The 23,276-nt window shown below is 35.3% G+C and overlaps 2 protein-coding genes across 2 annotated transcripts in view; both read right to left on the bottom strand.

Moving 5' to 3' along the window:
• Window positions 1-20,951, bottom strand: part of LOC113513730 (cholesterol transporter ABCA5-like) — a 69,592-nt gene extending 48,641 nt beyond the window's left edge. The window contains 1 exon segment of the mRNA XM_052901708.1: window positions 20,316-20,951. Coding sequence (XP_052757668.1) covers window positions 20,316-20,392 — 77 coding nt within the window. The 5' untranslated portion in view covers window positions 20,393-20,951.
• A 1,586-nt stretch (window positions 20,952-22,537) lies between these two features.
• Window positions 22,538-23,276, bottom strand: part of LOC113521036 (serine protease 3-like) — an 11,621-nt gene continuing 10,882 nt past the window's right edge. Inside the window, exon 8 of the mRNA XM_052901710.1 lies at window positions 22,538-23,148. Coding sequence (XP_052757670.1) covers window positions 22,955-23,148 — 194 coding nt within the window. The 3' untranslated portion in view covers window positions 22,538-22,954. The remainder of the gene's footprint in view (window positions 23,149-23,276) is intronic.

The following is a 23,276-nucleotide window of genomic DNA, read 5'->3' as shown; positions in this document are numbered from 1 at the left end:
TACTCCATGCTACTGTATTTCACTTGAATTTTCTAATTGTCATTGTTTATTTTTATGTTTTTGATGCAATAAAGAGTTAAATAAATAAATAAAACCAGTTATTTTAATTTAAGAACCATTGAATCGATTACGGTAAAATTTCTTTGAGAAGTATATCCTTACATAAATGAAATACGAATCAGTTTAGGAATAATAAAGTTCTGAGGTAAGGTAAAAAAAATACAACTGAATCGGTAACCTCCTTTTTTGAAATCGGTTAAAAGTAAAATGAATTAAAATATTTCAGCATACAGCATTACAGTTGAAAATAATATTAATTCGTCTTTGTAATTATTAAACAAAAGTAGCTATATCCCATGGCTTCGCTCGTCATTTTTTATTAATCTATCGCAAAGTACGAGAAATTATTATCTGTTGAGAAGAGCCCGGAAGAAATGCAAGTTATTTTTTTTTTATTTATTTATTTATAAAAGACACACCAACAATATGCTCACAATAATTAAGCAGACAATATACAATGTTATTAGTAAGTACAAGAGAAAAACTACTATTAAAAAATGCTTAAATCTAAGTTTGAACAAAAACATCTCACTCCTCTCTACCAAGCTTAAGGCCATATGAACACATCAATGAAAGGTGTATACAGCTCTCACAGATAAGCGTCAATGTACACTAACTAACTTTTATACAATTAGAGAAGACCTAATTACCAATCCATATTATTAATAAGCCTAGTAAACTGCACTAAAGAATTATCAAAGATGTCGATATCATGGTCAACGTTTACGGCTTTCTTATAGGATGATAACATTCTGTTGAGGGGAGTATTGGATTCTAAGTTAGTACGAGAAGCGCATGTTGAAAATGTGTTAACTATTTTAGCAGATCTGATATTGAAATATATAAATATAATTTTTACTTTCTGTCTCTACATAAAGTGTCCTATGTGCTAAATTAGCATCTAACCTATCCATTCACAAAATTTAATTCAAATCACTTTACTAGTTCTCGCGTGAAATAGTAACAAATATCCATTCGTCTATCCATTGTTACAAACCATCGCATTTATTACATTGATAAGAGAAACCCAATAAATATAATATTTCACCTTAATAAAACCACCCCTGTTTTGTTTAACGAAGTCATATCGACCCCAGTTTGTACTACCCGTGCATTAGGGGTTGCCAGCGTAGCAACAATGGTGCTAGTCCCCTCGGCGCCTTGCACCATGCACCCTCCACTTCCGGGTGCCAGGTGCGCCACCCGTCCATTATCATTTTGCATACAGTGACAAATATATATTTTCATTATTAGGGGAGTAATCGACTTTTTAACCGACTTCAAACAAGATGGAATTATCAATCTCAATTCGGTCGTATTATTTTTATATTTATTACCTCATAACTGCGACATTTGGGGGGTGAAACGTATTGTTATGAAATGGGCTCTAACAGCCCATTGCTAACAATACACCCTATCAGGTCGACTTCCACGCGGTTCCTCCTGGAAACCATTGCGGTTAATCCTTTATGACATCTTCACGATGGGCTAACTAACCTCCTTTTATCTTCACCTAGCATCTATCACTGGTGCCCCGACAGCGTATACCGATAGCGCAGGCGGGGTTACCATTACATTTCCACCAATAAAAAAAAACTACGTCATTTATAAACTGATTTGGAAAACTCTTCTTGTATTTGAAAGGACAATACATATATTTATAGATTATTCCAATAGATTTTTTTTAAAATCGATTCAGTAACTTTTTTTTTATAAACACGGAGCAAACGAACACGCGGCTCACCTGACGGTAACTGACTACCGCCGCCCACGATCACCCACAACACCAACGGCACTGCAGGTGTGCTGCCGGCCTTTTAAAACGAAATATGCTCCTTTCTTGAAGGTTATGATATCGTATCGGAAATACAGTTGCCGGTAACTCAATTTTTAAATCAAAATAACCAAATCTAGAATTGAAGACGGTTTTTTTGTTAAAGAGAATTTTAAATTAAGAAATATACTCACCAGGTTCTACCCAGGTTGTCTGTAAGAGATTGCTTCTAGCGATAAGGCCGCCTTTTGTATATGCACATTCTGTATAAATACTCCTTGTATACATCTCTACTGGGCGCAATAAAGAGTTTATTATTATTATTATACTCATAGATAGCCTACAGTAACCGCTTATTATCTGGTGGAAACGTAAATAAATAAAAATAATGATACTTGTCCCTTTTTTTTAATTCACAGACTTTTTAATGAGCCTGAAGGAAAGTGTCCATGTCACGCCGTCGTTGTACTTGGCATTGATATTGGAGAAAAGCAGGAAAATAAAACAAAAAAAGTTTAAGTGCAAATAAAAAAAAATCCTTGTCCAAAGTTTACACAGAATTTCAATTAAAGTTCTTTAAAAAGGTTATTGAGCGGAAACTTTATACAAGGAAACAGAGTGCAAGATGAAGGATAGCTGAAATAGAAAAGGGCATGGAATTCTCGCCTCGCCAGCACTATTGGTGTACGCTAGCGGGGTATCAGTGGGGGACGGCAGGCGTGTATGAAATCAGTAATTCGTGATTAATTTACCAACAAGACTATTATGAACACTACATCTCATCACATTAGAAATCTCTAAAATTATCAGTGTTTCTCTTTTTTTTTTATACCACTGATGTGGCAAACAAGCATACGGCCCACCTGATGGTAAGTGGTTACCGTAGCCTATGAACGCCTGCAATACCAGAGGTATTAAGCATGCGTTGCCGACCCTAAAGAAACCTCTTTATCCCCCTTTTGAAGAACCCCATGCTGTAGTCTCTTGGGAAAACCTCGGCAGGGAGCTCATTCCACAACCTGAGTGTTCGTGGGAGGAAACATCTCTGAAACCGCGCAGTACGCGACCATTGAGGCTGTAGGACATGAGGATGCACTCCCTGTCGATGGCGAGCCGTACGATGGTAGAAAGTGGCTGTGGGCATCTCTACTATATTATACATATAAACCTTCCTCTTGAATCACTCTATCTATTAAAAAAAATCGCTTCAAAATCCGTTGTGTAGTTTTAAAGATTTAAGCATACATAGGGACGGACAGACAGCGACAGCGACTTTGTTTTATACTATACTATGTAGTGATTAACCGTAACGATTTTCAAAGGGGACTGCGTGATAGCCAATTTGACAGGGTAGGTACAAAATAAAGATTTACTAGAGGGAGACTTTGTACAAGTCTTTTGCTTGGACACCTCTATCTCATTCGTGTTTCTACCGTGAAGCAGTTGTGTTTGCATGGCTGTATTTCGGTTTGAAGGATGGGATATGGCAGTGAATTTACAGGGTACAGAGGAATAATGTCTTAGTCTTTAGTAAAGGCAACGAGTGGGGGGCATCAGGGGCGAAACAGTATAATCTCTAATGTCCATGATACTGTTCATGTCTATAGGCAACGATTACCGCTTTCGATCAGGTGGGCTGTCAGCTTGTTTGCAAAAAAAGTAGCATAAAAATAAAAAGGTCTATAATTTTTTTCATACAAATACACCGATCGCCTGGATCTAGAGCTATGCTATCCTGTATTATGAGGAACCAGGCAACGAACATATGGGGCACAACCTAGTACACCAAGACCCGAGACAATTAAGAAAAATTTGTTTCCTAAATAGATGATGTAGTGAAAAAAATTGAAAATGGAATGTTGCGTTGGTTTGGAGATTGGGAGAGAATGGATGAAAGAAGAATTAAGAGAGATTTAACGAGTAAGAATGAAAGAAAAAAGAAGAGTATATGTCGACCAGATAAAATACGTGCTAAAGAAGGGCCAAATTAATAGTACCCTAACCAGGGAGCGTGTATGAATAGATTGATTAATGTGAAAGAAGCGCAAGAGGTTTGTTTGAATCGAAGCATTTGGCGTTCCATTGTTTTTGCCTACCCTAATGCGAGACAGGTGTGACCGATATGTATGTTTCCTAAATTGGCCAGACTGGGATCGAACCTGGCACCTCATTACGCAGATCGCTGCCCACGGATGACGTTAAATGAAAATATCATTTATTATAATAACAAAGTGTTGGAGCACCGTAATAACTCTGCCAACTCATGGAGAAAGAAGCCAAAAGCTTAATTGTAATATATAAATAAAACGTGACATCAAGTTTATGCACATTTATTGCTTTCTCTCTAAAAACTTGCAAATTAAACTAATTATAGGTTTGCGGCTAGATGGCGCTGGGTAACATGTCCGATAATATTTATTTATATCAAATTTAATAGATTATTAATGCATCATTAGATTGTAAAGATATTAATACACTAAATGTTATTTATATATGTGTTGTATGTGAGACCTCCTCTCCAGAGGGAGACTTTGTACAAAAGTCGATTGCTTGGGTACCTCTGTTCTATTCGTGTTTCTACTGTGAAGCAGTTGTTGCATGGCTGTGTTTCGGTTTGAAGGGTGGGATATGGCGTGAATTTACTGGTTACAGAGGAATAACACCTGAGTCCTCAGGAATGGCAACGCATGGGGGGTGTCATGGGCGAAACAGTATACTCTGTTATGTTCACGGTACTGCTCATGTCTATAGGCGACGGTTACCGCTTTCCATCATGTGGGCCGTCAGCTTGTTTGCCATTCTAAGTTGTATAAAAAAAACTGTGACTGATGTATGTATATTTTTTGTATATTTGGTATGGGCGATATCGAATCGAAAGATAACTTTTTTTTCGTTCTTATTTTTTAAAGGAAACTAATATATAAATATCGATGCAATACTGATATTACCTGTGCCACAGATAATACAATACTACTGTCTATTCCTATTATATAGGAAGGAGAGAGGTTTACCAGAGGGAGACTTTTGTACAAAGTCTCCCTCTGGTAAATAATATTATCATTTAATTTACTAGCCTTTGAAATTAAATCGTTCGCGTGACAATAATATAATATATTCCGTTACATCCGTCACTTAATAGATTGTGGTTACTTAACAGTCACGCCTTAATGTTCAGGAAAGGGAGGGAGCGGCGATGGACTCGGTAAATGTCCTAATAAACTATGCCAGCAAAAAGTTCTCCCTTCGTCGCCCGTCCCTTAAACGCCGTAACTATAAGCAGGGTTGTCAGCTAAATGAGCAATGTAAAAATATCTCCCTCGATAAACTACCTTCTTTAGTATATTTGATTGTATTTTACCGTTATACGGTTTACAAGGACAAAAACAGTGAAAAAAATGGCCGAAATTTGTCCACTATCACGTTTTTTCCAAACGTTTCTCTGAGATATTTATTTCTCCAAAAATTTGCGGCCAAAATTTGTTTACCCTTAAATTACAAAAAAAATCTCAATCTGGCAACACTGATTGTATTTAATTATATATAAAGTACTTAAAGCTACGTGCCAATTTTTGACCCTAAATTAACTGCAACAGAGCTTAATTCCGATAAATTATTATTTGGATTTACTACTTAATAAAAAATTATGTGCCAACACAGCTTGATGCCAAAGGCACTAGTGGGACAGAGGTTTACACATGCAGGCGAATTTTATACATAGTTATATTCCAATTTATACTCCAAACGTTTTATTATTCCTGCCAACCGTGGCAACTAGTGGGACCTCCCACCACTTATGGGGAAGGCCTATGTTCAGCAGTGGACAGTTGACGGCTGATATTGTAATAATTATTAAAACAATTACGACCATGGATATTACGACATGGCAAACAACGACAAGTAAATAAATATATAAATTCCTGGAAACTATCATGGTTTATTCCTGATGAATTCATCATGATGTGCTAATTGGCCTGTTTTCGTTCTCATCTATCACCCTTCACTGGTGCTCCGCCAGCGTATCCCGTTAGCGCGGGCGGGGCTACCATACCATTTTCACCCATCAAAAAAAAAAACATGCCGTAAGTACGAGGAGTGTCTGTATATGAAAAAATAGCGCTCTCTACAAATGACCTCGCATCTTTGCCTTAGATAAAATATACCAACGATTGCTTTCAGGTTATCAGTAGATGACAATTGTCTGATAACGTCAAGTTGGATACTATTTAAAGATTTCAGTACGAAGCACGACTTGACTTTCTACGCAGAAAACTATCTATTTTCAACTGAGGGATTTCAAGGTTTTGTATAGTCTTAAGGGGTATCATTGGCGAGAGAGTATACTCTGTTATGTCCATGATACTGTTCATGTCTATAGGCGACAGTTATCACTTTCCATCAGGTGCGCCGTCATCTTGTTTGCTATTCTAAGTTGTATAAAAAAAGAAAGTTCTATGTACTCAAAAAAATCTTAGATTTTTTTTATGTAACTTAACTTTACGTTTTCCTATACTAATTTTATAAAGAGAAATACTTTGATCGTTTGTTTGTAATGAATAAATTTAAAACTACTCAACACTTTTAAAAAGCTACATTATCTATCTATGTACCCGTGCGAAGCCGGGCCGGATCACTAGTCTAAAAATAATTTCACAAAATTTGTCCACACCTCATTAGGGTTACATTTCTGTTTACAATTGCTAGTGAGAGGTGATGAATGAGAATGAAAGCAGATCATTTAGCCCACAATGATAAATTTCATAAGATTTGACCAGGGGTAACCACGTGAAGGTCGACCTGATGGGGTATATTGTTAGCTAATGAGCTGTATACCCCATAATTACAATCCTTTTCCAAAAAAAGTATTAGAGCTAGATTACTTTAAATTCTGCTAAAATTAACTCGTTGCCCTTAACAGGTTACCCTTTAAGCGAGGTCAGTGATGTATTGAAATGCCCTCTCTAGTATTCGAGTATTTCGCTACTCGGTAAAAAACGGATCGAATTCTGACTCGAATCAGTAGGCCTACCATGAAATGATTTCCGAAATTTCGGGGACGAAATTTGATGTTAAAATTACATAATACATGCCGTTTAAATTTATTAAAAATGTTAAAATATCGTTCCCCTGGACTATTAGGATACGATATATGATGAACGAAATGTTAAGCTCCATTTACTGGCTCGATTTCGGTACGAACAAAAACACGAAATTGAGCCCGAAAATTCGGAATTTCATTTCATGGTAGACCACCTGTATTTAAGTAGATAGGTAACTCTTTATTTGCATCAAGAGGTAGACACAGATTATGAAAATAGTAATAAAAAAGCAGTGGGCAAATACATAAGAGCGACATATACAATTTTATTTTGTACATAAGATATGACAATGTAATATGTGTACCACGAAGATGCCAAAAGATAATATCTCAGTGTGTTGTTTCAAGAAAAAAATATCCTTATTTTTAGTTTTCGAGTTAAAAGTTTTTTTTTAGTTTTTTTTTTTTTTTAAAAACGTATCTCTAAGTAATATTTATGGTTGATGGAGGTATACTGTAAGTACTTGAATGGGTATTTGACTACTTGATTAAACTAGATTAACATTTAGAATTGATTTATTATTTTATTTTCAATTGTTTTCTAAAACTTTCCTTTAATCAATATAACAGACGTTTAGTGATTTACAATAAATGATCGATTACAATTACTTTACCAGAGGGAGACGTTGTATAAAAGTCGTTTGCTTGGGTACCTCTGTCCCATTCGTGTTTCAACCGTAAAGCAGTTGTGTTTGCATGGCTGTGTTTCGGTTTGAAGGGTGGGTTATGGTATGAATTTACTGGGATATGGCGTGAATTTACAGAGTACGTAGGAATAACATCTAAGTTCTCAAGAAAAAAAAGTATTCGAGCATTGCAGTTACATGAATCCTGTATTCGATTAACGTGCATGTGTCCAAATTTCGAATATCAAGTAATCGAGTAACCGAATACTTAGCAGAGTTATTATTCGACTAGTTCGACTCGGTACATCACTAAACACGGTTATAATATCCCCGTATTACGTAGAAATGTGAGTGTCACTGATGACGTCCGTACTGTTGCAGGGCGCGCCGTTATGTCTACTACACTGTATCCACATAGGCACAGCCCACTCTGTCTACAGACTCAAGGTTATTCTGTACAATAGAAGGTTTTTTTATGAGTCTAGGAACAGAAGAATAAATCTGACGGTTCGCCTGATGGACAACTTAGAATACACTATGACGCACAGGAACTCCTTATAGGCCTTTCCTAAAATTAATGTTTTATTTTAATGGGTAAAAATGGAATGGGCTAAGATGTTATGCTTTCATATCTTGTAATCTCACTGCTATATCACACCCTTTAAAAATCAAAAACAGATATAAAACAGCTATCAATACAGATGTTTCATGGTAGAAACACGAGTGGGGTCTCTACCCCACTCGTGTTATCCGATTCAATATCCAAATACTGCACTTTTTAAATATAGTACAAACACGAGTAGGGCAGAGGTATCTGAATACTATACTTTTTAATTACAGTACAGTTTCGGATTCATTTAAAGAAGTTTGGAGTTAAGTACATTGTATTTTTCCTACAAGTAGAATTATACTTAAAAAAAAACGAGGTTTGAATTGTGAATTAATTTGAGAGTATACCTACTCTATTGATTATAAAAAAAAAATTGTAATTCGATCTTTATTAGTCTATGGTTAATACAGATTAATAATGAAGAAATTTTACCGCGTAAAATCACAGACTAAGGCGAATAAAGCGTAGTTCAGTGACGGACAAACCCTAATATCGATTGTGCCAGCTGTATGTTGAAGCGCTTAGGTCAGCATACAAGGAAATATTGTATTCGCAAATAAAACAGAGTACAAAGCGCGATCACATTGTGATTAATTGTAAGTTGTGGTCCCGGCATAGAATAGACCACTCCTTCCTTTCCCTATCCTAATAGTATAGTCAGTCACGGATGTTATTTATGCTTTTTTTTTTGTTTTAAAAAATATGTGACATTTAGAAAAAAAAATAAAAAAGAAAGAAATATTTATTTAGTGCTTTACTTCATACATAATAATAAAAAAAACAAAAGCATAAAATGGTGTCACTCAGCTATATGCCATATTCTTTCGAACATGATGCTGATTTTCCATGGCTCCAATTTATTAGAGAGAGAGCACCAAATTTAAAATTATATTTGTAAAATTTGTCATTGACAAATAATTGACATATCAAACATTTTATATACACTAGCCTGCTATGAATTGAAAAAAATAACAACTGATGGTGTATCTTTCGTCCTCCTTCTACTAATTATATTTGCATAAGAAGAAAGGAGGCAACCATAAATCACAGTTTTTATTTTATCATTCCTTCTATGTAATTCCTTGTTCTTAGATCTATCTATAAATTGTGACTCTTCTTTGACACTTAATGTAAATCTAAGAAACATAACTGATAGTTTGTGGCATGATTACACTAAAGAAGGGATGAAAGGGATTGTTAGTAATGTAGACTGAGAATCCCATTGCTAGCAATATACCCAACCAGGTCGACCTCCTCGCAGTTCCCCCTGGAAACTATCATGGTTAATTCCTGATGAATTCATCATGATGGGCTAACTGGCCTGTTTTCATTCTCATCTATCACCCTTTACCGGTGCTCCGCCAGCGTATCCCGTTAGCGCGGGCGGGGCTACCATACCATTTTCACCCATCAAAAAAAAAGTACACTAATGATGACGTAACATAAAGTGTACAAGTCAGAGTCAGTTGGCTGACTGAAAATCGACCGACGAAGTTGGAACTACTTAGTCACGCTACAAGTTCGTCCAGCCGTCACATTACAAACAGGCTAAACACTCCCTCTGGACACATCAACGTCGCAGATATCAAGAAAATTGGCTGGAATTTTATTTTTCTAAGCGGTAAAACAAAGGAAATCTTTTTAGGTACTGTTTTTAAGCTAAGAACAAGAAATTACATTAAAGGAAACTGTAAATCATATGATTGTCTCCTTTCTTCTTATGCAAATATAATTAGTAAAAAGGGGACAAAAGACACATTATCAATTGCTATATTTGGCAATTCGTAGCAGGCTAGTGTATAGAAAATGTTATACGGCCGTATAACCCTACCAAATTCAGATACAAACCTGCTTGCATACTTTCTACATAAACTGTGTCGAATATACTCGTATAATCTAGTAATGTAAAATTTGTCATTGACAAATAATTGACATATCAAACATTTTCTATACACTAGTCTGCTATGAATTGACAAGAATAGCAACTGATGGTGTATCTTTCGTCTTCTTTTTACTAATTATATTTGCATAAGAAGAAGACAACCATATGATTTACAGTTTTTATTTTATCATTCCTTTAATGTAATTCCTTGTTCTTAGGTTTTGAAGGTATCATCACCATCTAAAAGAAGGTTTTTTTTTTATACAACTTAGAATGGCAAACAAGCTGACGGTCCACCTGATGGAAAGTGGTAACCGTCGCCTATAGACATGAGCAGTACCATGGACATAACAGAGTATACTGTTTCGCACATGATACCCCCCATGCGTTGCCATTCCTGAGGACTCAGATATTATTCCTCTGTACCCTGTAAATTCACGCTTGAATTTGTCTGATTTTTTTTTGCTATTATGTCATTAATTTTGAATCGATTTTTACAATTAATCGATAGCTTTACTATTATTGTGATGCCATAATTGAAATAGGTAGCCATTTATCATTGCGGAGCAAAATTTCTTGTTGCAAAACTAAAATCTACATAAATACGTAATTACACATTTTAAGTATGTGTACCAAATTATCAATCCATGATCCGGACCTACTTACCGTTTCCCAAAGTAACCTATTGTCGATTTTGCATCACCTTGATTTATTATTGATGTCAGAACTTCGCCCTTTATTAACTTTTCCGGCGTAACGTGATGTCATTTTATGGGCCACTAACTTGTGCACTTGCCTAATCAACCAACCCGCTTCGTGTAATAGGCTAAAAATTACTGCCTACACGTTATCTTCACTTTCACACACGCATACGTATAAATTTCATTTTATATAAAGAAGAAAACTTATACAATTTCGTTAGTAATGTATAAATATAAAATTTTCATATTAGACTAATATAAATTGCTGTTTATGAGGAGTAGTGAAAGAAAATATTTATTTGGCGCATATCAATAACAATTACAACTAAAACATAAAGAATTGCAAACTTAAAAAAAAAGAAAAAATAAAAATAAATTTATATGTAATTAGAAATTATGCAACCAAAATGGTCACCACTCAGCTAAGTGTTAACGCATTCATACGTAACTCTTAAAAGCTGATTTTCTGTGTAACCAATTTATATTCATATAGTTATATGTTTATTCGGTAGCGCCATCTACCTCTCCTATTGGTTAGTGTTGGATAAGTTTTAGTTCGGCAACGGCTACTTTGGATAATAATAATAAATTTATTTGCTTTAAAAAAAGGTAGGTATCGGTGGTTTTATGTTAAATAGTCTTTTAAGCCTATTTGACTATCACAGAAAAGCATGCAAAACAAATTATAGCGGTCGTAGGTACTTTCTTGATATTCTTTCAATATATTTGTGTTTAATTTTCTAATCTAGCAATTTTTTTTTTGAGTCTTTCACCCCGTCTGGTACTCCGGTGTTGAAAGGATGATGGAGAAACCAGGCCATGTAGTTCTAGAGCACTCTCTCCAAAATGTATCTGTTTATCTCTTATAACTCTTCTCCATCCAAAGATTGCCTGGAAAAGATCTCTTTTAACGATAAGGCCGCCCATTGTTTTCTCAGTGTAATCTTTTCTTGTAATTGTTTGTATTAGTTTTTTTTAATAAGTTTACCAATGTAATCGTTTGGAGAGAATAATAAAGAAAGAGTATCTTTATATATGTCTAATATATATGTATATATGTAGCAATAAAGCTTAAAATATCATGTGTCTCAAGAAATAACAATACGATAGATACTGGACAATATTATCATGGCTAAAATAAGAAACCTAAAACTAATTATTTAATAGAATGTTATCATATAATTTGTATATTATATTCATTTTTAAAAGTTATGTTAAAAAAATAATTCATGAATTTAATTTGTAATGTATCCCTGTCATATTCCATAATTTTAGGAAAATATAACAAAATAAACCACCCACGGTGGGCGCCAACGGGATGAAATTTCAAGACTTTATAAATATGTATAAATTCCCTTCATATTTCTCTAATGAAAATTTATTTATATAATCATGTATCTACTTTTTTGTTATGATTTAACCATAATATAAAAAGATTTCTTACATAAAACCAGAATTTAAAAGTTGTCTCTTCTTTTATATATTATATCCATTAATATATATATATATAAATTTTAATAGTGATCTAAATTAGTACATAAAATACATAACTACATAAAATGCATAAAAAATAAATAAACGTAAACATGTATAATTTCTAGTAAACTTCATTATAAAGATTTTATAAATTATATTACAACAAAATAATATCGATTCGCATGTCATAAAGAGTTTCATTCATCTACATCATAATTTATAATATTAAAAAAAAAAAAAGTTAAAAAAACTGTGTCCCACGTTGGGCGCCAATGAAGAATACTTTAAATTTCCTTTCATATTCACTGACAATGTCTTCTATTATATACTCATTGTATATAATATATAAATTGACATTTTCGCTACGTCATGAAAATATAAAGAGAGGGGACTCTTACATAAAAATGGGTGACCAAGATTTAAGTCAAGGATTGTAGGCCGACACAGACGCGATGGCGTCGTAGCCACCATATTGGCATGCGTCCCAGTGACCGGGAGACTTATGTACTTCCTCGCAAGGTCGAATTCGTGGCTTACATAGTATAATACTGCAATAGCTGTTACATCAATAATTATTATACTTTATTGTCGTTGATTTTATTTTCATGAAAACTATTTCTTTTTTAAGTGACATTAAGTCTTTAAGTAGGTTGTAAATTCTAAATTCAAATGTATTTTTTTTTTGTAATATTTTCATCGTTTGCCAACCGATTTTGATAATTATGAAGTGTACAAGGTTTACTGCCGGGTTGATTTTCTATTAATTTTATGACCGGCCGCCATTTTCTTTGTTAAGTAAAATATTGCTTGTTGCTAAGCAATATACTTAAAATATTTTCGACCTAAAGTGTTTACAAAATATTTCATGTTCATAAATTCGTTTTTTTAACAATAATGGTGAAATTATTGGTGTAGTGTCGAGAGTGGCTTATATATGGATATTTATCGTTCTCATATAAGACTTATAGATACAATAATAATATAAGTGTATATATGTTAGATAAATCATCGAGTGTTAAAAACAGGTCAAAATTAGTCAAACTGACGCTCAACTGATTCAATTTTGATATTTTTTTTTTAAACTAAAACAAAGTATGTCATTTTTCAGTATTGCAAGAACTTAATCTTATCATATGCATTTCTCCCATATTACAGTAGTAATTACTCTACAATATGGTATCCCTTCATGCACACAAGAATAAAAAAGTTAAGCGAAGCATTTACATATAGGAATCCATTTATATAATCTAAGATAATAGTTCTAGTACATAATAATTTATTCGGTACGGTAACAATAAAAGTGTTGTACCTGTCTCGTGTTCTATCTACCTTATGAGTCATAGACAAAAATATAAATTAGTGACGTAACAATATCGATTTAAGGATGCAAAAATCTTAATTTGTATAATGTGGCATCCAAAATAAATATACATATATAAATAAATTTTATAATGAACTAAATAAATTTACGACTGAAGTACATATTGCCAGCTTTTTTTTTATACAACTTAAAATGGCAAACAAGGTGACATCCCACCTGATGGAAAGTGGTAACCGTCGCCTATAGACATGAGCAGTACCATGGACATAACAGAGTATATTGTTTCGCCCATGATTGCCATTCCTGAGGACTCAGATGTTATTCCTCTGTACCCAGTAAATTCACGCCATATCCCACCCTTCAAATCGAAACACAGCCATGCAAACACAACTGCTTCACGGTTGAAACACGAATGGGACAGAGGTATCCAAACAATCGACTTTTGTACAAAGTCCCTCTGGTATAGCTGTTTATAATTAGCGGGTTATAAAAAGATGATTCTAGAAAATGACAATTTACTAATACTATTTAATTGTAGAATTCACCTTCTCCCCTTCCCATTACTACTCTTATAGTATTGTTCAAATATTTTACTTTCATATTAAGAAAGTCGACCTATAAATACCAAAACAATAATAGATTGAAAACAAAGCATACATCCTTGACCGCGACGTGTTTTGTGTGGGACGACGGATTTCGTCATAACCATAGAGTAAGTAATCACTACGTTATTTATGAGTCCGCACTGCCTTTATATTGACGAAACGGGAAAATAAATCTATGCAACCACTACAGCACAATAACGTAAATGAATTTTCATACTGTTGTAAGTTGGTAGTTGTCGATATGTATCATTAAAAAAAATGCTACTTTATAAAGAAAAATTTCGAATTTAAATAATTGTTTGCATATATTTCATACCGAGATATTTTGTTCGAAGTTACTTGGGGCTTGTAATAACGTAGATGCTTTTAAATCTAGTCATTACAAAAACAAGAGTCATACTTGTGTTTCAAAAGTTTCTCCGTGACGGTCGACCTGACAGTAGACATTGCCAGCAACGGGGTTGCTAGTCCTCATTACTAATAATCTTTTCCCTTCTTATATATAATATAACAAGTATAAATACATTATTTGCATACATACTAATACTGCTATACAGCCGTATGCTTCCAGCATAGAATAGGCCATCCCTTCCTTTCTAGTGGGGGTCGTAAGAGGCAACTAAGGGAACTAACAGTCGAGGCCCCTCTTAAAACATTGAAATGTTTAAAAAGCCTAATTGCGATTGCCAACTCACCTGCCAAGCATGGCAACTACTGGTGAAACTCCCCTTACGGGAAGGTTTATGTTCAGCAGTGGACAGTTAACGGTGAAAATAATGAACAGAGCTCTCTATGTTACAAAAGAATATATAGCAAAATAGTTTGAAACCTCTGGGTTACAATTTAAAAGATTCCCACGAGATTTCCACGAACGTGCGCGTCAGGCACTTTTACGTAATACAAATATAAAGTGAGCAATATGAAATACAATCAAAAGTTAGTAAAGCTCACGTGATTTCAGCCAGGAGTTAAGTCAAATTGAGCCCTTTGTCTTTGATTGATTTTTTGAGAGTACCTAATTTTAGGGTCAATCAACATTTTCTAAGGCGACATACTTGGAAATTACGCAGTTTGTTTCATCTAAATGTTTCATCTAAATACTTATATACTTATTTTCAAAAATAGGCACTTTTGTATTAAATAATTAAAGACTATGTCCAACAAAAAAAAAACAAATTCATACATACATACATATCTGTCACGCCTGTCTTCCATTAGGGTAGGCAGAAACAATGGAACGCCAAATGCTTCGATTCAAACAAACCTCTTTCGTTTCTTCCACATTCACCAATCGTTTCATACACGCTCGCCGGTTACGGGTACTTTTAATTTGGCCCTTCTTCAGCACGTCGCTTATTTGGTCAACATACGTCCGTATAGGGCGGCCCCTACCGACATCTCCATTCTCCAAAAAACAAATTCAATTATGTCAAAAGCTTATTCGGTAGTTTAGTTTTTAAAACAACGTTATTTTGATTTAAAAACTACATTCATGAATCGAATCTGATGTAATTTCTATGGGACCAACCTGTAAGTATATCTTTTCAGATAAAAAAAAATACTAATCGGTTTAGAACTGTCGAAGTTATGAGGTAAAAAACTTAAAAAAAAAACATATATAACCGAATCGAAACTTCCTTTTTTGAAGTCGATTGAAAATATTCAGCATTCAGAACGTTTCAAACGCGTCAGTTGAAATGCCGTCGCCTCGCCGTTCGCGTAGTGTTTGGCTTTACGCCAAAAGAGCACGACGCGAGACACTGTTACGTCAAACGGAACGCTTTTTATCGATGAATTCCATGTAGACAGGTGGAATTCTAATAATATTCCAAGACCTTGGTAATTGTACCGGTCTAATATACGTTGCGATGGTCGCGGATTCGAGCACCGCGCAATACAAACATTTATATTTAAGACTATGTTTGTTTGTAGGGATTTGTTTATTTCTATGTATGTATTGTCATGTAGCATAGAATGAGTCACCCCTTTTTTTCCTATAAGTGTCGTAAATGGCGACTAAGAGAACTTAATAGTCGAAGGATGAGCAGTAGCGTCCCTCTTAAAACATCTCTAAAGCCTAACTGCGGTTGCTAACTCGCCTGCCAAGCGTGGCGTCTACTGGCAAAACTCCTCCAAAAGGGGAAGCTATGTACGACAGTAGGCAGTTAATGGCTGATACATACAATATAATAAATACGAAAGTTTATAACGTAGCTCCGCCTGCATTAACGGTATACGCTGGTGGGGCACCAATGAGGGATGATAAGTGAGAATGAAAAGGCAGATCAATTAGTCCATCGTGGTGAATATACCTGGTATTCAGCACGATGGTTTCCCATGGAGAGGGGGGCACGAGAAGATCGACCTAGTTTGATATACTGATAGCAATGGGACTGGTAACCCGTTACTAACACTCCCTCTCCTTACATTGAAAAAGATAGAAATCGCTGCACTATTCTCGTTTTAAATCGAATTATAAAACAAAACAAATTCTAAGTGGACTAGAAACCTCATTGCTAGCAATAAAGAGTATATTGCTAGCAATAGTCAGGTCTACATTCACGTGGTTTCCCATGGAAACCATCATGATTAATTCTTGTTGAATTCGTCAAAATGGGCTAACTAACCTACTTTCATGCTCACCTACCAACCTTTCACTGGTGCCACGCCAGTGTATATCGATAGAGCAGTCAGGGTTACCATTCCATTATTATCCCATAAAAACCTTTTGTATACCTTACCCCCTGTACTTTATGACCTATTATAGAATGTGAGTTTACTCCCCCATTTTCGGCCGAGAAATGTCAAATCTTGATAGGTTAACATTTATAGCGTTTGTGAGGCCGTAACTAGAGAACGGCTGGATCGATTTGGATATATTTTTTTTATAACACAGGTGGCAAATGAGTATGCGGTTTACAATGTTAAGTGACTATTGCCGCTTAAGAGTACCCTTAACACCAGAGGAAATACAAGTGTGTTGCCGACCTTTTAAAAAGGAGTACGCCCTTTTTTTTATCATCATTTCCTTGCCTTTTCCCATTTAATTAGGATCTTCTACCACAAATCCCTGTCAACTGTCATTTCCGGGCTCGCTCTTCTTTTATGCATATCATCTTTCACACAGTCCATCCTCTTTTTCTTCGGTTATCCGTGCTTCCTTTACATCTTCACTCTCTACACTTTCATATTTAACACTTTCTTTAAAACACGGCTTTCATTTCTGAGCAATGACATAACCATACCAAAAAAAATCTATTACTTTGTTACTGGTGTACCTTTTAGACTTCCCCGTTCATACTCATTTCTTATTCTGTTCCTTGTTGCCACCTCACACATCCGTCTCAAGAGTCGCATTTCTACGTATATTTATCTTTTATCCATAATTTCTTTATATATATATTTTTTTTAATTTTCATTCAAATAATCTTTTTAGAGTAATATGGAATAGGGACGTTACTATGGCGAGAGTCAGAAAATAGAGCGATTATTAATCTGTATTAATACTGTATTTTTTTTATACAACTTAGAATGGCAAACAAGCTGACGGCCCACCTGATGGAAAGTGGTAACCGTCGCCTATAGACATGAGCAGTACCATGGACATAACAGAGTATACTGTTTCGCCCATGATACCCCCATGCGTTGCCATTCTTGAGGACTCAGGTGTTATTCCTTTATACCGTGTAAATTCACGCCATATCCCACCCTTCAAACCGAAACACAGCCATGCAAACACAACTGCTTTAAAGGATTCGACCTTTCAAACCGAAACAGCCATGCAAGCCAGCTGCTTTGTGGCAAGAACACTGGCAGGAAAATGTACTATCTTATCATCATATTTGGCGTCTATTGTCCACTGCCAAATATGGGCCTTCACCTATTAGGGGGGTTTGGCAGTAGTTACCGCGCTTGGCAGACGGGTTGGCAACCGCAGTTAAGCTTTCGGTTATGTTTTAAGAGGGATGCGTTTTAAATCGCCTCTTACGACACCTACGTGAAACGAGTGGAACGATTCTACGCTGGGACCACACGGCGATGTTTAGCTTTATTACAATTATTATATATATAAATTACAAAATAGAACTAAACCAAAATAACAACAATTCATCATATAAAAATGAAAAGCAAAGACAAGCTTAATGATAAATTAATGTAAAACGTAATTAATGAATCCAAAAAAGCCACAGGAGAGCCGACCAGAATTAATGACAGAATGACAGCGATATCAAAATGCGAAATGTTGAAAACAAATGTATGTCACGGGGGAATAGTAAAATTAGCAAAACGAACGGCATTCATTATTCATATCTGTACTAATACTAGCTTTTACCCGCGACTTTCTTCTTGTGACTGGGATACGTTTACTGACCGGAATAAAAAGTAGCCTATGCATATCCTACTCCGTCCCACATGGGGGGAAAGGGATTGTTAATAATGGAGTTTGACAGTCCCATTGGTAGCAATATGCCTTATTAGGTCGACCTCCACGTGGTTCCCCCTGGAAACCATCGTGAACAATTCTTGTTGAATTTGTCACGATGGGCTAACTGACCTACTTCATCCTCACCTATCATCCTTCACTGGTTCCCCGCCGTTGTATACCGATAGCGCGGGTGGGGTTACCATTCCATTATAAAAAAAAAAACTCCGTCCCACATAGTATGTGTATATCATTGTGATTGTTTTTTTTTTATGGATGATAATGAAATGGCCACCCCACCCGCGCTAACGGTATATAATGGTGGGACACCAGTGAAGGATTATAAGTAAGAATGAAGTCAGTTGGTCCATTGCGTTGAGTTTGACAATAATTAATCACCATGGTTTCCAGGGAGAACCGCGTGAAGGTCGATCTGATCCCGACCTGATTCCGTGGGTGTCGTAAGAAGCAACTAAGGAAACTTAACGGTCGAAGGTCTGGGCAGCAGCGTCCCTTTGTAAACATCACCAACATATAACTGCTGTGGGGGAAAAGGGATTGTTAGTAATAGGAGTTTATAATATTAATTTCATATTTTCACGATAACCAGCACAAACATGTTTTTGAGGTCACCACGGAGGGGAGGGTTTAGCGAAGTAAACATCATAAAAAAATAGTTTATTCATAAAACAGAGGGTAGTTTATGAGAAACAACAATTTTATGGCTTTTATTACACTTTTTCTTATTCATTACGAAAATTTATAATGTTTATTGAGGATCATTTAATAACACCAACTGTCTGCACGTAAATCTGTTAATAAAAATCAAAAAACAAACTTCTGAAGTCAGAACTTATCATATTCATAATGCTCCTTTCCACTTTGGGTGTTGCTGGAAGAAAACTCTATCAGAGTTGAGCTCACCTTTGTACTTTTGATTACTTCTGTCATATTCTTGTAACTGGTGTGTACAATAAAGTATTAAATAAAAAAATTAAAAAAAAATCGGATTCGATCCTATTTAAAACATTTCGCTTCTTATAGTGGCTTAGCTGATAGATGATAAGGCCAGAATGGGAGTGAAAATGACTGCGAACAGAGACAAATTGAAGAAAAGAAAAGTATTACGCCGACCCTAAACAATAATTGAAATAGGGGTAGAAAGATGATAATTCTTATACTGGCTTCTACTGGCCGAAAATGAAAGCCTGGAACTGTTAACGAAGAAAACTGCGTTATAGAAGTAGTTGTTTCTAAACCTAAACACTGCAAACAATGACGATTAACAAAAAACTTAAAATGTCCAGACCAGTGATTATTTGGAAAATGTTTACCTTCTCAAATTTATTGATAAAGAATCAAATTTGGAACTGCTTCTGCACCATTGAGGTTATCTATTTCATGACTATCTCAAACAATGACAAGTAATACAAGAAAGTTAATCAATGTATAGGTATTTTATCAATAAACACAAGGTTTTGAAACACGCAATTAACATCTTTAAAAACGTAGAGTACTTAGCGAAAATGAAACTGACCTCAAATTGTAATACCCGCATATATATTAATCAACTGTCAATACACTCGAAAACCGCCTGATAATGTAATACTCACGTGTAAACCTGGACTGAGAATGTAACATTAGTTACTTTTCTGAAACTCACCTGTTTCTGTAATATTCACATATACTCGTAAATTACTGAATCTGTTATTTTCGTTACATTAGTGATTTTTTATACTAACGTTAGCTGGTCAGTGCTAGCCGGCGAGTCGCGTCCATCGTCCCGCGCGCTTCCCACCACCCCATCGGGACCACTCATGCAACACCACAAAATTCACTTATACACAATGAAACACCTTAAACAGGCCAACACTGATCACTACAACATTTTAATAATACCACTGGACTATTTTATACGGAAACCGGTGTACTGGTGCGTTGTCTTAAAGGGTTTCACGAATATTTTATAACATGAGGCGCGCTCTACGAGCGATCGCCATCTTGATTTGTGTGATGTGTTCGCGCGCGCGCCAAACGTCGTTTCATGCGATGTTGTCATTGATTCTGACTCCCCCAATTTATCGGTGAATATTTATAAATGTTATAGCACTATTGCTGTTTATATTCGTGAGATTCAAGTTCCTTATTATACATCATACTGAGAGGAGTTTACTAATAAAAGAAAAACAGAATACGCCTTTGTACCTCACTCTACACGACGTAGTCCAAATAAAATGTTTTCTAATCAAATGTGTCTCTATACTTTTGTACTTTTTTTATATTTGATAATTGATTCCTTATAATACAGAATATCCTATTCTATTTTAGTCTGAGGACCAGACGATAGGTGTGTGTGTATTATACATACACACACACACACAAACACACACACACACACACACACACACGCGCGCGCGCACGCACGCACGCTCGCACACATATACAAACACACAAACATATATAGTATATAAATAGTAACAAATTTAAACAATAATACAAAATTTTAATTTAAAATTTATTTTGTCAGTTCTAATTAATAAATCCAAAATATTTTTTCATGCCTGTAATACGAATCCTTAAATGCTGATAATATGTTATCAGCGACTAAAATGGGCTAATTGCTTCTTTTTTCAAAAAGACCGTGCAAACTCGCAGCGCTAATTATAATTATTATTTGAACTGAATTATGAGTTGTTAATTATGAAAATAAAAAATAAAAGGATTTTTTATTCCAAGTGTGTCAACCCTGCGGCGCATGCGTACAACCGCACCACTGCAATACGACGTCGTCGACACGCGCCTATTTTTACGTCTTTGTATCCAATGCCAATTAAATGTTGACAGTGCGAACGGTACTTGCATATTCCCTTATAATAGTAACTCTAAGTACCTAATTGGGCCGTTGACACATTTTACATAGTAACAATATTAAATTAAAGCATATATTTCCGAAACAAAATTAATGACATAAACAATGCCACTATATTAAAGCATGTCACTATGTTCTACCGCTTGCACAATGGATCGTGCTCAGAGGAATTGTTCAATGTGATGCCAACGGCCAGTTTTTACCATCGTACTGCTTGCCATCGACAGGGAGTTCACCCTCATACCCTACAGCCTAGATAGTCACGTATAACGCGGTTTCAGAGACGTTTTCTCCCTCGAACACATAGGTTATGAAATGAACTCCCTGTTGAGGTTTTTCCAAGAGACTACAGCATTGGGTTCTTCAAAAGAGGGTAAAGTGGTTTGTTCAGGGTCCGCAATGCACGCAATACTCCTGGTATTGCAGGCGTTCATAGGCTACGGTAAACGCGTACCATCAGGTAGGCCGTATGCTTGTTTGCAACCTCAGTAGTATATAAAAAAGAGCGAAATTCTTTTTATAATAAACGAGTTTTTACCTGCGACATCATCTGCATGACCGGGATATGGTCACTGAGGGATAAAAGGTAGCCTATGTCTTTATACATCTCATATAATAATCGTATGTATACAAAATTTCATAGTAATTAGTTAAGCCGTTAAAGTCTCTAAAGATAAACAAACTCACTTTCACATTTATAATATTAGTAAAGATAACAAAGATTCAATGAACCCGTTTATAACCTATAACATGACTTGACATGCTACGACGTTAGTGTAACGAACTCGTGTGATATCACATCTCGCTACGGTAATATCGTGACGGTATAATCGTGGGATGTTATGTCATGCTACAATAATATCGTGACGGTATAATCGTGCGAAGTCATGTCAAGCTACGATAATACCATGACGATATAATCGTGAGATGTCGTGTCATGCTACGGTAATATCGTGACGGTATAATCGTGTGATGTCGTGTCATGCTACGATAATATCAATGTTTATAAGTAATTATTTGCATTTAAAGTTTCATAAAAAAAAAAGGATGGGGTATAACAAGTCGTTATCGCTTTAAATAGAGTGAGAAACTTCGTTAAGTATTGAGAACATTTATTCAAGGTATTAATTACGTTTATTACTTAGAAATATAGGAAACTTTTTAATTAAATTTAAGTTCTCTTCGCAACCTCAGCCATAATTTTAATTATTGCTTAAGTAACACAACTAATGATTGAAGCTGTGACTTATGGTGTAAGGGTTACTTTAAGTAACAAAAGCGGATGATGTTAATTTTAAAAAATCTGTTCTTTTCGGTACCTTAGCCATAACTTTAATTACTGCTTAAATAATCGGAGAAGGAAATCAGGTGGCATTAATTGCGTTTACTATTTTGAAAGGTAGAGAACTTTTTAATTAAATTTAATTAAATTTTCCTTGTATCCTCAGCCATAGCTTTAATTACTAAATGAGTGTTTAATTTATTTTATTGAGTTGTCGTTTTTGTTAGTATTTATTTCTCGCTCGCATCCTCTTCACTGCTTGATTCAATTGAACTTTCTTCAGACTCTTCGCTCTCTGAATCTGGTCCAACTGTTGTAGCTTCTACAGACTCCTCAGGTTCAGTTGGCTGTTCGTACTCCCAGTCGAAGTTGATACCAGTTACTTCGTAGTACCACTCGTGGTAGTGGCCTGGACGGACGAAACCTGGCAAGAATTTATAGTTTGCATGTTGTAATCGAAATGATAAACACCCTTTTAATAGAGTGATCTACTAAACAAGTCGAACATTTTTCTTAAAGAAATATAGTTTGAAAAATGACAAAAAATATCAG

Source organism: Galleria mellonella, unplaced genomic scaffold, assembly GCF_026898425.1.
Source record: "Galleria mellonella isolate WM207_F2 unplaced genomic scaffold, CSIRO_AGI_GalMel_v1 utg789, whole genome shotgun sequence".
NCBI classification, from domain to species: domain Eukaryota; kingdom Metazoa; phylum Arthropoda; class Insecta; order Lepidoptera; family Pyralidae; genus Galleria; species Galleria mellonella.
The sequence above is the reverse complement of the archived record's forward strand: the minus strand, read 5'-3'. Positions and strand labels throughout refer to the sequence as shown.